This window comes from Tachyglossus aculeatus, chromosome 22 (genome assembly GCF_015852505.1).
Source record: "Tachyglossus aculeatus isolate mTacAcu1 chromosome 22, mTacAcu1.pri, whole genome shotgun sequence".
Classification (NCBI taxonomy): Eukaryota; Metazoa; Chordata; class Mammalia; order Monotremata; family Tachyglossidae; genus Tachyglossus; species Tachyglossus aculeatus.
Genome location: NC_052087.1, coordinates 34,486,749 through 34,503,976, shown reverse-complemented (window position 1 = coordinate 34,503,976; position 17,228 = coordinate 34,486,749). Strand labels below are relative to the sequence as shown.

At 43.1% G+C, this 17,228-nt stretch overlaps 1 protein-coding gene across 1 annotated transcript; it reads left to right on the top strand.

Annotated features, from left to right (window-relative positions):
• Nucleotides 1–3,380: 3,380 nt before the first annotated feature.
• MRPL16 (mitochondrial ribosomal protein L16) lies at nucleotides 3,381–17,160 on the top strand. The gene is made up of 4 exons (XM_038764668.1): nucleotides 3,381–3,435; nucleotides 13,094–13,156; nucleotides 15,436–15,584; nucleotides 16,447–17,160. The coding sequence occupies exons 1-4, from the start codon at nucleotides 3,381–3,383 to the stop codon at nucleotides 16,930–16,932; spliced, it is 753 nt and encodes a 250-aa protein (XP_038620596.1). The 3' UTR covers nucleotides 16,933–17,160.
• Nucleotides 17,161–17,228: the final 68 nt, after the last annotated feature.

The window sequence follows — 17,228 nt, the reverse complement described above, 5'->3', positions numbered from 1 at the left end:
GTGAAGTGACTTGCCCAAAGTCACCCAGCTGACAAGTGGCGGAGCCGGGATTTGAACCCATGACCTCGGACTCCAAAGCCTGGGCTCTTTCCACTGAGCCACACTGCTTCTCTAATGAAACCTGTGTCCTTCCTATTTATGGAAGAGTATCACTTCCCACTCAATGAATCCCGTAGCAGCAAATAGACCAGTGACGCATGTTTCTGGGTGTGCCCTGGGTTTGTCTCCAACCATAAGATGAAGCCAATGGAGTACAATAGAGCTACATTAATCAATCAATCGTATTTATTGAGCACTTACTGTGTGCAGAGCACTGTACTAAGCGCTTGGGAAGTACAAGTTGGCAACATAGAGAGACGGTCCCTACCCAACAGCGGGCTCACATAAACATAACAACCAGAACCACTTATGTCAGAGGGCCATTGCCGGCCAATTTTCCCTCCTTCCCCTCCCCACAGCACCTGTATATATGTACATATGTTTGTACGTATTTATTACTCTATTTTATTTGTACATATTTATTCTATTTTATTTTGTTAATATGTTTTGTTTTGTTCTCTGTCTCCCCCTTCTAGACTGTGAGCCCGCTGTTGGGTAGGGACCGTCTCTAGATGTTGCCAACTTGGACTTCCCAAGCGCTTAGTACAGTGCTCTGCACACAGTAAGTGCTCAATTGTTGGGTAGGAACTGTCTCTATATGTTGCCGACTTGTACTTCCCAAGCGCTTAGTACAGTGCTCTGCACACAGTAAGCACTCAATCAGTACGATTGATTGATTGATTGATTAAATACGATTGAATGAATGAATAAATACGAATGAATGAATGAATGAATGACTATCCGTTGCTGACTTGTGCTTCCCAAGCGCTTAGTCCAGTGCTGTGCACACAGTAAGTGCTCAATAAATATGATTGATTGAATGAATTAATGAATACAATATAATTCGATCTGACAGAGCCCTTATCCCAGACAAGGCTCACAACCTAAGGGGGAGGGAGAATGGGTATTTAATCCTCATTTTACAGGTGAGGAAACTAAGGCACCGAGTACAATACAGCAGCATGTTCCAGCCCGCTGTTGGGTAGGGACCGTCACTATATGTTGCCAACTTGTACTTCCCAAGCGCTTAGTACAGTGCTCTGCACACAGTAAGCGTTCAATAAATATGATTGAATGATTGAATGAATGTTCCCTGCCCATAACAAGCTTACAGTCAATCAATCGTATTTATTGAGCGCTTACTGTGTGCAGAGCACTGTACTAAGCGCTTGGGAAGTACAAGTTGGCAACATATACAGTCCCTACCCAACAGTGGGCTCACAGTCTAAAACTCTAGAAGAGTCACAGTCTAGAAGAGTGTGGTAATAATTAATAATAACAATGGTATTTAAGCGCTTACTATGTGCCAGGCATTGTATTAAGCGCTGGGCTGGATACAAGCAAATCGGGTTGGACACAGTCCCTGTCCCATGTGGAGCTCACCGTCTCAATCCCCATTTTCCAGATGAGGTCACTGAGGCCCAGAGAAGTGAAGTGACTTGCCCAAGGTCACACAGCAGACAAGTGGAGGGGCAGGATAAGAACGCAGGTCCTCTGACTCCCGGTCCCGGCTGGGATAGGGACAGCAGACATGGCCAGGGCTGGTTCATTCATTCAGTCGTATTTATTGAGCGCTTACTGTGTGCAGAGCACTGGACTAAGCGCTTGGGAAGTCCAAGTTGGCAACATCTAGAGACGGTCCCTACCCAACAGTGGGCTCACAGTCTAGTTGAGAAGCAGCGTGGCTTAGCGGAAAGAGCCCGGGCTTGGGAAGTCAGAGGGATCTGGGTTCTAATCCCAGCTCTTCCACTTGTCTGCTGTGTGACCTTGGGCAAGCCACTTCACTTCTCTGGGCTTCAGTTACCTCATCTGGAAAATGGGGATTAAGACTGTGAGCCTCATGTGGCACAACCCGATTACCTTGCATCCACCCCAGTGCTTAGAACTGTGTTTGGCACATAGTGAGTGCTTAATGAATATTATTATTATTATTATTATTTGGGACAACCTGATTACCTGGTATCCCCCCCCAGCGCTTAGAACAGTGCTTGGCACACAGTAAGTGCTTAACGAATACCACTATTATTATTATTACTTGGGATAGCCTGATGACCTTGTATCCTCCCCAGCGATTAGAACAGTGCTTGGCACATAGTAAGCGCTTAACAAATACTATTATTATTATTATTATTATATTATTATTATTATTATTTGGGACAACCTGATTACCTGGTATCCCCCCCAGCACTTAGAACAGTGCTTGGCACACAGTAAGCATTTAACAAATTTATTATTATTATTATTATTATTATTATTATTATTATTATTACTTGGGACAGCCTGATGACCTTGTATCCTCCCCAGCGCTTAGAACAGTGCTTGACACACAGTAAGCATTTAACAAATACCATTATTATCATTATTATTATTATTATTATTATTATTATTTTATTATTATTACTTGGGACAGCCTGATGACCTTGTATCCCCCCAGCGCTTAGAACAGTGCTTGGCACATAGTAAGTGCTTAACAAATATTATTATTATTATTATTATTATTATTATTATTATTATTTGGGACAACCTGATGACCTTGCATCGCCCCCCCAGTGCTTAGAACAGTGCTTGGCACACAGGAAGCGTTTAACAAATACCACTATTATTATTATTATTATTATTACGTGGGACAGCCTGATGACCTTGCATCCCCCAGCGCTTAGTACAGTGCTTCGCACATAGTAAGTGCTTAACAAATACTGTTATTATTATTATTATTATTATTATCATTATTATTATTTGGGACAACCTGATGACCTTGCATCCCCCTAGCGCTTAGAACAGTGCTTCGCACATAGTTAAGTGCTTAACAAATACTATTATTATTATTATTATCATTATTATTATTATTATTTGGGACAACCTGATGACCTTGTATCCCCCCCTCCCAGAGCTTAGAACAGTGCTTGGCACATAGTAAGCGCTTCACACATATTATTATTATTATTATTATTATTATTATTATTATTATTATCAACCTGATGACCTTGTATCCCCCCAGTGCTTAGAACAGTGCTTGGCCCATAGTAAGCGCTTAACAAATATTATTATTATTATTATTATTATTAGGGTGATGATGATGATGATGATGGTGCTGACGACGATTATCATCATCCTTCCCCAACGGTCGGTGGGGCGGGGCCGAGCGCCCCCGGGCGGAACGTCGGTTTCCGGGCTCTGGTTTCCGCGGGGGGGGGCCCGGATGTGTTTCCCCCGGACCGGAAGTGGGGGCGGACCGGGCGGGGATGACGTATTTCCGGATCCGGTGGGGAGGCCCGGCAGTCATGTGGCGGCGGTTGGGGCGGAGGGCGACGCTGCGCCCGCTCGGGGCCCTCACAGGTCAGACCGGCCGGGAAAACACACACACACAATCACAATCACAATAATAATCATCATAATAGTAATAATAGTAAATAGTAATAATAACGGCGTCATTACACACACACCCCTCATCACAATAATGGTCATCACAATAGTAATAATAGTAAATAGTAATAATAACGGCGTCATTACACACACCCCCCTCATCACAATAATGGTCATCACAATGGTAATAGTAGTAAATAGTAATAATAACGGCGGCATTACGCACACACCCCTCATCACAATAATAATCATCACAATAGTAATAATAGTAAGTAGTAATAATAACGGCGTCATTACACACACCCCCCTCATCACAATAATAGTCATCACAATGGTAATAATAGTAAATAGTAATAATAACGGCGTCATTACACACACACCCCTCATCACAATAATGGTCATCACAATGGTAATAATAGTAAATAGTAATAATAACGGCGTCATTACACACACACCCCTGTCATCACAATAATAATCATCACAATAGTAATAATAGTAAGTAGTAATAATAACGGCGTCATTACACACACACCCCTCATCACAATAATGGTCATCACAATAGTAATAATAGTAAATAGTAATAATAACGGCGTCATTACACACACACCCCTGTCATCACAATAATAATCATCACAATAGTAATAATAGTAAGTAGTAATAATAACGGCGTCATTACACACACCCCCCTCATCACAATAATAATCATCACAATAGTAATAATAGTAAATAGTAATAATAACGGCGTCATTACACACACACCCCCCTCATCACAATAATAGTCATCACAATGGTAATAATAGTAAATAGTAATAATAACGGCGTCATTACACACACACCCCTCGTCACAATAATGGTCATCACAATGGTAATAATAGTAAATAGTAATAATAACGGCGTCATTACGCACACACCCCTCATCACAATAATGGTCATCACAATAGTAATAATAGTAAATAGTAATAATAACGGCGGCATTACGCACACACCCCTCATCACAATAATAGTCATCACAATGGTAATAATAGTAAATAGTAATAATAACGGCGTCATTACACACACCCCCCTCATCACAATAGTAATAATAGTAAATAGTAATAATAACGGCGTCATTACACACACACCCCTCATCACAATAATAATCATCACAATAGTAATAATAGTAAATAGTAATAATAACGGCAGCATTACACACACCCCCCTCATCACAATAATAGTCATCACAATAGTAATAATAGTAAATAGTAATAATAACGGCAGCATTACGCACACACCCCTCATCACAATAATAATCATCACAATAGTAATAATAGTAAATAGTAATAATAACGGCGTCATTACACACACCCCCCTCATCACAATAATAGTCATCACAATGGTAATAATAGTAAATAGTAATAATAACGGAGTCATTACACACCCCCCCCCATCACAATAATAGTCATCACAATGGTAATAATAGTAAATAGTAATAATAACGGCGTCATTACACACACCCCCCTCATCACAATAATAGTCATCACAATGGTAATAATAGTAAATAGTAATAATAACGGCGTCATTACACACACCCCCCTCATCACAATAATGGTCATCACAATAGTAATAATAGTAAATAGTAATAATAACGGCGTCATTACACACACACCCCTGTCATCACAATAATAATCATCACAATAGTAATAATAGTAAGTAGTAATAATAACGGCGTCATTACACACACACCCCTCATCACAATAATGGTCATCACAATAGTAATAATAGTAAATAGTAATAATAACGGCGGCATTACGCACACCCCCCTCATCACAATAATAATCATCACAATAGTAATAATAGTAAATAGTAATAATAACGGCGTCATTACACACACCCCCCTCATCACAATAATAGTCATCACAATAGTAATAATAGTAAATAGTAATAATAACGGCGTCATTACACACACCCCCCTCATCACAATAATAGTCATCACAATGGTAATAATAGTAAATAGTAATAATAACGGCATCATTACACACACCCCCCTCATCACAATAATAGTCATCACAATGGTAGTAATAGTAAATAGTAATAATAGCGGCGTCATTACACACACCCCCCTCATCACAATAATGGTCATCACAATAGTAATAATAGTAAATAGTAATAATAACGGCGTCATTACACACACACCCCTCATCACAATAATAGTCATCACAATGGTAATAATAGTAAATAGTAATAATAACGGCGTCATTACACACACACCCCTCATCACAATAATAATCATCACAATAGTAATAATAGTAAATAGTAATAATAACGGCGTCATTACACACACCCCCCTCATCACAATAATGGTCATCACAATGGTAATAATAGTAAATAGTAATAATAACGGCGTCATTACACACACCCCCCTCATCACAATAATAGTCATCACAATGGTAATAATAGTAAATAGTAATAATAACGGCGTCATCACACACACACCCCTCATCACAATAATAGTCATCACAATAGTAATAATAGTAAATAGTAATAATAACGGCGTCATTACACACACCCCCCTCATCACAATAATAGTCATCACAATGGTAATAATAGTAAATAGTAATAATAACGGCGTCATCACACACACACCCCTCATCACAATAATAGTCATCACAATGGTAATAATAGTAAATAGTAATAATAACGGCGTCATTACACACACCCCCCTCATCACAATAATAGTCATCACAATGGTAATAATAGTAAATAGTAATAATAACGGCGTCATTACACACACCCCACATCACAATAATAGTCATCACAATAGTAATAATAGTAAATAGTAATAATAACGGCGGCATTACGCACACACCCCTCATCAGCCGTCATCACAATAATAGTCATCACAATAGTAATAATAGTAAATAGTAATAATAACGGCGTCATTACACACACACCCCCGTCATCACAATAATAATCATCACAATAGTAATAATAGTAAGTAGTAATAATAACGGCGTCATTACACACACACCCCTCATCACAATAATAGTCATCACAATGGTAATAATAGTAAATAGTAATAATAACGGCGTCATCACACACACACCCCTCATCACAATAATAATCATTACAATAGTAATAATAGTAAATAGTAATAATAACGGCGTCATTACACACACACCCCTCATCACAATAATAATCATCACAATAGTAATAATAGTAAATAGTAATAATAACGGCGTCATTACACACACACCCCCGTCATCACAATAATAATCATTACAATAGTAATAATAGTAAATAGTAATAATAACGGCTTCATTACACACACCCCCCTCATCACAATAATAATCATCACAATGGTAATAATAGTAAATAGTAATAATAACGGCGTCATTACACACACCCCCCTCATCACAATAATGGTCATCACAATAGTAATAATAGTAAATAGTAATAATAATGGCGTCATTACACACACCCCCCTCATCACAATAATAGTCATCACAATGGTAATAATAGTAAATAGTAATAATAACGGCGTCATTACACACACCCCCCTCATCACAATAATAGTCATCACAATGGTAATAATAGTAAATAGTAATAATAACGGCGTCATTACACACACACCCCTCATCACAATAATGGTCATCACAATAGTAATAATAGTAAGTAGTAATAATAACGGCGTCATTACACACACACCCCTCATCACAATAATAGTCATCACAATGGTAATAATAGTAAATAGTAATAATAACGGTGTCATTACACACACACCCCTCATCACAATAATGGTCATCACAATAGTAATAATAGTAAATAGTAATAATAACGGCTTCATTACACACACCCCCCTCATCACAATAATAATCATCACAATAGTAATAATAGTAAATAGTAATAATAACGGCGTCATTACACACACCCCCCTCATCACAATAATGGTCATCACAATGGTAATAATAGTAAATAGTAATAATAACGGCGTCATTACACACACCCCCCTCATCACAATAATAGTCATCACAATGGTAATAATAGTAAATAGTAATAATAACGGCGTCATTACACACACCCCCCTCATCACAATAATAGTCATCACAATGGTAATAATAGTAAATAGTAATAATAACGGCGTCATTACACACACCCCCCTCATCACAATAATGGTCATCACAATAGTAATAATAGTAAGTAGTAATAATAACGGCGTCATTACACACACACCCCTCATCACAATAATAGTCATCACAATGGTAATAATAGTAAATAGTAATAATAACGGTGTCATTACACACACACCCCTCATCACAATAATAGTCATCACAATGGTAATAATAGTAAATAGTAATAATAACGGCGTCATTACACACACACCCCTCATCACAATAATAATCATCACAATAGTAATAATAGTAAGTAGTAATAATAACGGCGTCATTACACACACCCCCCTCATCACAATAATAATCATCACAATAGTAATAATAGTAAATAGTAATAATAACGGCGTCATTACACACACCCCCCTCATCACAATAATAGTCATCACAATAGTAATAATAGTAAATAGTAATAATAACGGCGTCATTACACACACCCCCCTCATCACAATAATGGTCATCACAATAGTAATAATAGTAAATAGTAATAATAACGGCGTCATTACACACACACCCCTCATCACAATAATAGTCATCAAAATGGTAATAATAGTAAATAGTAATAATAACGGCGTCATTACACACACACCCCTCATCACAATAATAATCATCACAATAGTAATAATAGTAAATAGTAATAATAACGGCGTCATTACACACACCCCCCTCATCACAATAATGGTCATCACAATGGTAATAATAGTAAATAGTAATAATAACGGCGTCATTACACACACACCCCTCATCACAATAATAGTCATCACAATGGTAATAATAGTAAATAGTAATAATAACGGCGTCATCACACACACACCCCTCATCACAATAATAGTCATCACAATAGTAATAATAGTAAATAGTAATAATAACGGCGTCATTACACACACCCCCCTCATCACAATAATAGTCATCACAATGGTAATAATAGTAAATAGTAATAATAACGGCGTCATTACACACACCCCCCTCATCACAATAATAGTCATCACAATGGTAATAATAGTAAATAGTAATAATAACGGCGTCATTACACACACCCCCCTCATCACAATAATAGTCATCACAATGGTAATAATAGTAAATAGTAATAATAACGGCGTCATCACACACACCCCCGTCATCACAATAATAGTCATCACAATGGTAATAATAGTAAATAGTAATAATAACGGCGTCATTACACACACACACCCGTCATCACAATAATAATCATTACAATGGTAATAATAGTAAATAGTAATAATAACGGCGTCATCACACACACACCCCTCATCACAATAATAGTCATCACAATAGTAATAATAGTAAATAGTAATAGTAACGGCGTCATTACACACACACCCCTCATCACAATAATAATCATCACAATAGTAATAATAGTAAATAGTAATAATAACGGCGTCATTACACACACCCCCCCTCATCACAATAATAGTCATCACAATGGTAATAATAGTAAATAGTAATAATAACGGCGTCATTACACACACACCCCTCATCACAATAATAGTCATCACAATAGTAATAATAGTAAATAGTAATAATAACGGCGTCATTTGTTCAGCGCTTACCATGTGTTACCATTCATTCATTCATTCAGTCGTATTTATTGAGCGCCTACTGGGTGCAGGGCACTGTAGTGAGCGCTTGGGAAGGACAAGTTGGTTCCAACTTGTCCTTCCCAAGCGCTCACTACAGTGCCCTGCACCCAGTAACCCACCGTTGGGTAGGGACTGTCTCTCTATGTTGCCAATTTGTACTTCCCAAGCGCTTAGTACAGTGCTCTGCACACAGTAAGCGCTCAATAAATACGATTGATGATGATGATATATGTATATATGTTTGTACCTATTTATGACTCTATTTTACTTGTACCTATCTATTCTGTTTATTTTATTTTGTTAGTATGTTTGGTTTTGTTCTCTGTCTCCCCCTTTTAGACTGTGAGCCCACTGTTGGGTAGGGACCGTCTCTCTATGTTGCCAACTTGTACTTCCCAAGCGCTTAGTACAGTGCTCTGCACACAGTAAGCGCTCAATAAATACGTTTGATGATGATGATGATGATGGAGGAATGAGTGCGCTCCGCGCTGGGGGGAGATACAAGGTCATCAGGTCGCCCCACTGGGATTTGGTTAAGCGCTTACTATGTGCCAAGCACTGTGCTAAGCGCTGGGGGGAGATACAAGGTCATCAGGTCGCCCCACTGGGATTTGGTTAAGTGCTTACTATGTGCCAAGCACTGTGCTAAGCGCTGGGGAGAGATACAAAGTCATCAGGTCGCCCCACGTAATACTCACGACGGGGTTTGTGAAGCGCTTACTGTGTGCTAGGCGCTGGGGGGAGATGCAAGGTCATCAGATCGTCCCACATAATAGTAATGATGGGGTTTGTTAGGCGCTTACTATCAATCAGTCGTATTTATTGAACGCCTACTGTGTGCTGAGCACCGTACTAAGCGCTTGGGAAGTACAAGTTGGCAACATATAGAGACAGTCCCTACCCAACAGTGGGCTCACACTCTAGAAGGGGGAGGCAGACAACAAAACCAAACATACTAACAAAATAAAATAAATAGAATAGATAGGTACAAGATAAATAAATAGAGTAGTACTATGTGCTAAGCGCTGGGGGGAGATACAAGGGGATCAGGTCGTCCCACGTAATACTAATGACGGGGTTTGTTAAGCGCTTACTATGTGCCAAGCAGTGTGCTAAGCGCTGGGGAGAGATATAAGGGCATCAGGTCGCCCCGCATAATACTAATCATCATCATCATCAATCGTATTTATTGAGCGCTTACTATGTGCAGAGCACTGTACTGAGCGCTTGGGAAGTACAAATTGGCAACATATAGAGACAGTCCCTACCCAACAACGGGCTCACAGTCTAAAAGGGGGAGACAGAGAACAAAACCAAACATACTAACAAAATAAAATAAATAGAATAGATATGCACAAGTGAAATAAATAGAGTAATAAATCTGTACAAACATATATACAGGGGCTGTGGGGAAGGGGAGGAGGTAACGGGGGACGAGGGGGTTACTATGTGCTAAGCGCTGGGGAGAGTTACAGGGTCATCAGGTCGTCCCACGGGATAGTAATGATGGGGTTTGTAAAGCGCTTACTATGTGCTAAGCAGTGTGCTAAGCGCTGGGGAGAGATACAAGGGCACCAGGTTGCTCCACATAATACTAATGATGGGATTGGTTAAGCGCTTACTATGTGCTAAGCGCTGGGGAGAGTTACAAGGTCATCAGGCCGTCCCACAGAATAGTAATGATGGGGTTTGTTAAGCGCTTACTATGTGCTAAGCGCTGGGGAGAGTTACAAGGTCATCAGGCCGTCCCACATAATACTAATGATGGGGTTTGTTAAGCGCTTACTATGTGCTAAGCGCTGGGGAGAGTTACAAGGTCATCAGGCCGTCCCACATAATACTAATGATGGGGTTTGCTAAGCGCTTACTATGTGCCGAGCACTGTGCTAAGCGCCGGGGAGAGATACAAGGTCATCAGGTTGCCCCATATAATACTAATGATGGGATTTGTCAAGCGCTTATTATGTGCTAAGCGCTGGGGGGAGATAAAGGTCATCAGGTCGTCCCACAGAATACTAATGACGGGATTTGTTAAGCGTTTACTATGTGCCAAGCAGTGTGCTAAGCGCTGGGGCGGGGGAGATACAAGGGGATCAGGTCATCCCACATAATACTAATGACAGGATTTGTTAAGCTATTACTATGTGCCAAGCACTGTGCTAAGTGCCGGGGGGGAGATACAAGGTCATCAGGTTGTCCACATAATGACGGGATTTGTTAAGCCCGTACTATGTGCCAAGCACTGTGCTAAACGCTGGGGTGGGGGGGGAGCGGGGGAGATGCAAGGTCATCAGAAGTAGCGTGGCTCAATGGAAAGAGCCCGGGCTTTGGAGTCAGAGGTCATGGGCTCAAATCCCGGCTCCACCACTTGTCAGCTGTGTGACTTTGGGCAAGTGGCTTCACTTCCCTGGGCCTCAGTTCCCTCATCTGGAAAATGGGGATTAAAAGTGTGAGCCCCATGGGGGACAACCTGGTCATCCTGTAGGCTATCCCAGTGCTTAGAACAGTGCTTGGCACATAATAAGCGCTTAATAAATGCCATTATTGCTAGCATTGTCAGGTTGTCCCACATAATAATAATAATGATGGTACTTGTTAAGCGCTTACTATGTGCCAAGCACTGTTCTAAGCGCTGGGGTGGGGGGGGTGGGGGGGAATACAAGGTCATCAGAAGCAGCGTGGCTCAGTGGAAAGAGCCTGGGTTTGGGAGTCAGAGGTCGTGGGTTCTAATCCCATCTCCGCCGCTTGTCAGCTGGGTGACTTTGGGCAAGTCCCTTAACTTCTCTGGGCCTCAGTTGCCTCATCTGTGAAATGGGGATTGAGACTGAGCCCCACCGGGGACAATCTGATCACCTTGTATCCCCCCCCCCCCCCCCCGTAGTGTTTAGAACAATGCTTGGCACATAGGCGCTTAATAAATGCCATTATTATTACCATCAGGTTGCCCCACATAATAATGATGATGGTACTTGTTAAGCGCTCACTATGTGCCGAGCCCCGTTCTAAGGACTGGGGGGAGATACAAGGTCATTAGGTTGGAAAAATAATGAAGATGGTATTTGTTAAGCGCTTACTACGTGCCAAGCACAGTTCTGAGCTCTGGAGTAGATACAAGGGCATCAGGTTGTCTCCACGTGGGGCTCACAGGCTTCATCCCCATTTTACAGATGAGGTCACTGAGGCACAGAGGAGTGAAGTGACTTGCCCAAAGTCACACAGCCGACGAGCAGCGGAGCCGGGATTAGAACCCATGACCTCTGACTCCCAAGCCCGGGCTCTTTCCACTGAGCCACGCTGCTTCTCAAATTACTTAACAATTACTGTCATTATTATTATGATGATGATTAAGCGAGGGTGGGAGGGTTCAGAGAGTCCAGGAGGTCATGGATTCTAATCCCAGCTCCCCCACTTATCTGCCGGGTGACCTTGGACAAGTCTTGTACTCTAGTACGGTGCCTGGCCTAAAGTAAGCGCTTAACAAATACCATTATTATCATTTCGCCTTTCCGTGCCTCAGTTTCCTCATCTCTAAAACGAGGATCGAGACTGGGACCCCCATGTAGGACAGGGACGGTGTCCAGTGCGATTTGCTTGAATCCACCCCAGCGCGTAGTACAGTGCCTGGCGCGTAGTAAGCGCTTAGCAAATACCGTCGTCATCATTCAGGGGCCAGCCCAGAGGAGGAAGGACGTGTCCTTGACATCCAAGAGTGTTTCCCACGTGGGACAATCTGATGACCTTGTATCTACCCCAGCGCTTAGAACAGTGCTTTGCGCATAGTAAGCGCTTAATAAATGTCATCATTATTATTTCCCTTTCCCGGGAAATCCGCAGGACAGCACCCCGGTCCTCCTCCACACTGGCCTCCCTCATTTTGCTTTTCAGGTTCCGCGCTGACCCAGCCCCTCGCCGGCATGAAGACTTTCCTCCCCGTGCCAACTTATGAGGGTGAGTATTTTCCCGAGCGCTTAGTACAGTGTTCCGCACACAGGAAGCACTTAATAGATATGATTGAATGAATGAATGGGCTCCACTAAGAGGATGCAGAAGGTGGAAAGGGATATTTTAGAACCAACTTTCCATTTCCCCCACTTAATCAGCGGATAATACTTCCTTTTGTCCAACTGTGGCCGCCCCTGACAGAGACCTTGGGTCCACAGTAATTACGTCAGCATCATCAACGGTATGTACTGCACATATTTCAGGAACCGCGTTCTAAAAACCAAGAAAATGGATAAGAGACGGGAAAACCAAGCTTCCTCACCCAAAAGCTTTTGTGGAAGACAAGCAACTACAAGAATATAAATGAGCAATTAATCAGTCATGTTTCTTGAGCACTTACTGCGTGCAGGGCAGGGTAATGAGCACTTGGGTACAATTCAAAAGTTGGTAGGTTGCTCCTGCCCTTACGGAGCTTACATTCTAGATAATAGCAATTATCATCATCATCATCATCATCAATCATATTTATTGAGCGCTTACTATGTGCAGAGCACTGTACTAAGCGCTTGGGAAGTACAAATTGGCAACATATTTGTTGCCATGTATTGCCAACATATTGGCAACAATTAGGTACGGTCCCTGCCTGCCACTCTCCCCCTTCGATGATATCGTCCCATCAGCCAACCCTTAGCTTATTATTTGTGGATCATCACCTTCTTACATTATTGCTGCCATTCCTTAGCTTATTATTTGTGGATCATCTTCTTCTTACATTATTGCTGCCATTCTTACGTAGATTTCTCCTTTATCCCCTGTCTGTGGCCACCGTGTGATGGTAAGCCCGGTGAGGGAAGGGATCCTGTCATTCCCTTTCGTTGTTTGGTCCTAAGTACTTCGTACAAGTGCTCTGCGTGCGGTAGGTGGACGATAAACAGCGGGAGAAAAAGGTGCAGCAGAATCAATCAATCAATCAATCAATCGTATTTATTGAGCGCTTACTGTGTGCAGAGCACTGTACTAAGCGCTTGGGAAGTACAAGCTGGCAACATATAGAGACAGTCCCTACCCAACAGTGGGCTCACAGTCTAAAAGGGGGAGACAGAGAACAAAACCAAACATACTAGGCTGCGAACACGTACTGAAGTTGTGCTAGGGTTTGGGGGGATTAATCGGAGAGTTTCATCTAGGAGTCGGGGTTTTGCTGAAGTGGCGTGAACAATAAGCGAGAGTTGGGAGGTTAATTTGAAGGGAGACCACAAGCCGAGGTGGAGCAGAGGAAGAGGGCAACTAGCAGGGAGAGAGCCAGCGGATGAAGAGCCTTGAGACTAATTGCAAGGCGATAAAAGGAGTTTGAGTAGATGTGTTTTAGTCTTGCATTTAGAAAGCCGGCTTAAAGGCCCAATACACGATTGACAGGGTGTAGCTAGTGGCAGTCTGAGCCGTGGCAGGAGAACCAGTAAAGCGCCTAGTACGGTGCTTTGCACATGGTAAGCGATCTATAAATACGATCGGATGGATGAAAATCAGAACCAAGGAGAGGCTAAACTGGGCGGCGTCTCACCCCACCTGCTGCTGTTCCCCAAAGCTCCCCCGATCCCCATCTTTGCGCCCTCGAGTGTCGACTATATATATATGTATATATATTTGTACAAATTTTTTACTCTATTTTATTTGTGCATATCTATTCTATTTATTTTATTTTGTTCGTATGTTTGGTTTTGTTCTCTGTCTCCCCCTTTTAGACTGTGAGCCCACTGTTGGGTAGGGACTGTCTCTATATGTTGCCAATTTGTACTTCCCAAGCGCTTAGTACAGTGCTCTGCACATAGTAAGCGCTCAATAAATACGATTGATGATGATGATGATGACGACTAGCCAAAAATTCAAGAGTCTCCGAGAACCCAACTTCCTCGATGCGTTGAGAGAGTAGAAAATGATTTGTGCTATTAGGTGTCGGATGGACTGAAATTGGGGAGGGATCGGAGGCAGGGAAACCAGTTCAGTTCATAGGAATGGAACTATGTGGTGATTAGGCCTTGAACCCAAGTAGTGATTTTAAAAGTGGAGGGGAAGAAGTGGGTCCTTGAAGTAAAATTGAGGACGAACTGGCAGGACTTGGGGGCACAGGGTATGGGAAGGAATAAAAGATGAGGCCGCGGTTGATTGAGAATGGGATGGGGCTACCAGAGATACTGTCGACTGGGCCCGGCTCATAAAAAAAAAAAACAGTCCAGGAGAGGGAAATGTTCGTGATAGCGACCTCGGGATTGCGCTCTCTCCCTCAGACGTCTCCATTCCGGATAAACCTAAGCTGAGGTTTGTCGAAAGGATGCCGCTTGTCCCAAAGACCCGCCGGGAACCCAGGAACTTGAGCGATATCAGAGGGCCGTCAACCGAAGCCACTGAGTTTACCGAGGGCAACTTCGGCATTCTGGTGAGAGGGGAAGTTGGAACCGGGGGTGCTGAACTCTCCGTCAACCTTCGTAGCGGACAGTGTGGGTAGAGGAAATTCACGGTTAATAATAATAATAATAATAATGGCATTTGTTAAGCGCTTACTATGTGCAAAGCACTGTTCTAAGCGCTGGGGGGGATACAGTGTGATCATGTTGTCCCACGTGGGGCTTACAGTCTTAATCCCCATTTTTATGGATGAGGGAACTGAAGCTCAGAGAAGTTAAGTGACTTGCCCAAGGTCACACAGCGGACTTGTGGTGGAGCCGGGATTCGAACCCCTGACCTCTGACTCCAAAGCTCGTGCTCTTTCCACTGAGCCACACTGGTTCTCTGGGTGGGTGGGTGGGTGGGTTAATCCCCACCCTCCCTTTGATTAAGTATTAATCTCTTCCTCACATTCATTCATTCAATCGTATTGAGCGCTTACCGTGTGCAGAGCACTGTACTAAGCACTTGGGAAGTCCAAGTTGGCAACATATAGAGACGGTCCCTACCCAACAGTGGGCTCACAGTCTAGAAGGGGTGAAGTTGGTAGGGTTAAAGGGGGTAAAACATCTTTTACCAGAATGCCTTCAGGTTAGCAGCGTTTGGTTTTAGTTTCATCTTCCCCCCGCCAGCCGTCTGTTGGAGGTGGTAACAGACCAAGAAAATGCCGGAAGGGAGAAGCGGGAGTGGGGGATACGGGATCTGGAACAATCCAGAGTAGATCGTACTAAGCGGGAGAGGGGGATGCGGGGTCGGGAACAATCCAGAATAGCTCGTACTTGTCGTTTTAGTTCAGGTAGCCCGGGGGAAGGAAATCCCATTTTTGCCCTGAACTTGGTTGGTCTTGCCTTCAGGCCCTGGGCGGCGGATACCTTCGCTGGGGCCATTTTGAAATGATGCGCCTCACCATCAACCGGTCCCTGGACCCCAAGAACATGTTCGCCGTATGGCGGGTGCCGGCCCCGTACAAACCCATCACCCGCAAGGGGGTGGGGCAGCGCATGGGAGGGGGCAAAGGGGCCATCGATCACTACGTGTCCGCCGTGAAGGCCGGCCGCCTCATCGTGGAGGTGGGCGGGCGCTGCGAGTTCGGCGAGGTGGAATGGTTTCTCAGCAAGGTGGCCCACAAGCTGCCTTTCCGGGCCAAGGCCGTGAGCCGCGAGAGCCTGGCGGCCATGCGGAAGAGGCACGAGGAGCGGAGGCTGAACAACCAGAACCCCTGGACCTTCGAGCGGATCATTACCTCCAATATGCTGGGGATGCGTAAAGTGCTCAGCCCTTACGACCTGACTCATAAGGGGCAGTACTGGGGCTGTTTCTACATGCCCGAACGAGTCTAACGGCCAGGGAGGGGACTGGGGGGTCGGAGAGCTGCCTCCGCCGGGGAAGAGTCCGACTCTTCCTCGCCGCCCACCCTTTCCCTTCGAGGAGGGAATCGCCTGGGCCCCAGCTTGAGCGCAGCTGCAGAGCCACAGCAGCGAAAGAAGCTCTGGGACAGAAGGGAAGTTAGGGAATGTCGGCCACCGCTTTCCCGATGAATAAAGTGGCTCCGCCAATTGTCAGCTGTGTGACTTCGGGCGAGTCACTTCACTTCTATGTGCCTGAGTTACCTCATCTGTAAAATGGGGATGAAGAC

What these genes read in the sequence shown, in the direction of transcription:
- MRPL16 (XM_038764668.1), top strand. Translation starts at nt 3,381, where the DNA reads ATGTGGCGGCGGTTGGGGCGGAGGGCGACGCTGCGCCCGCTCGGGGCC. An exon ending in CCCGCTCGGGGCCCTCACAG is followed by an intron (nt 3,436 to 13,093) that starts GTCAGACCGGCC and finishes TTTGCTTTTCAG; the next exon opens with GTTCCGCGCTGACCCAGCCC. An exon ending in CCCCGTGCCAACTTATGAGG is followed by an intron (nt 13,157 to 15,435) that starts GTGAGTATTTTC and finishes TCTCTCCCTCAG; the next exon opens with ACGTCTCCATTCCGGATAAA.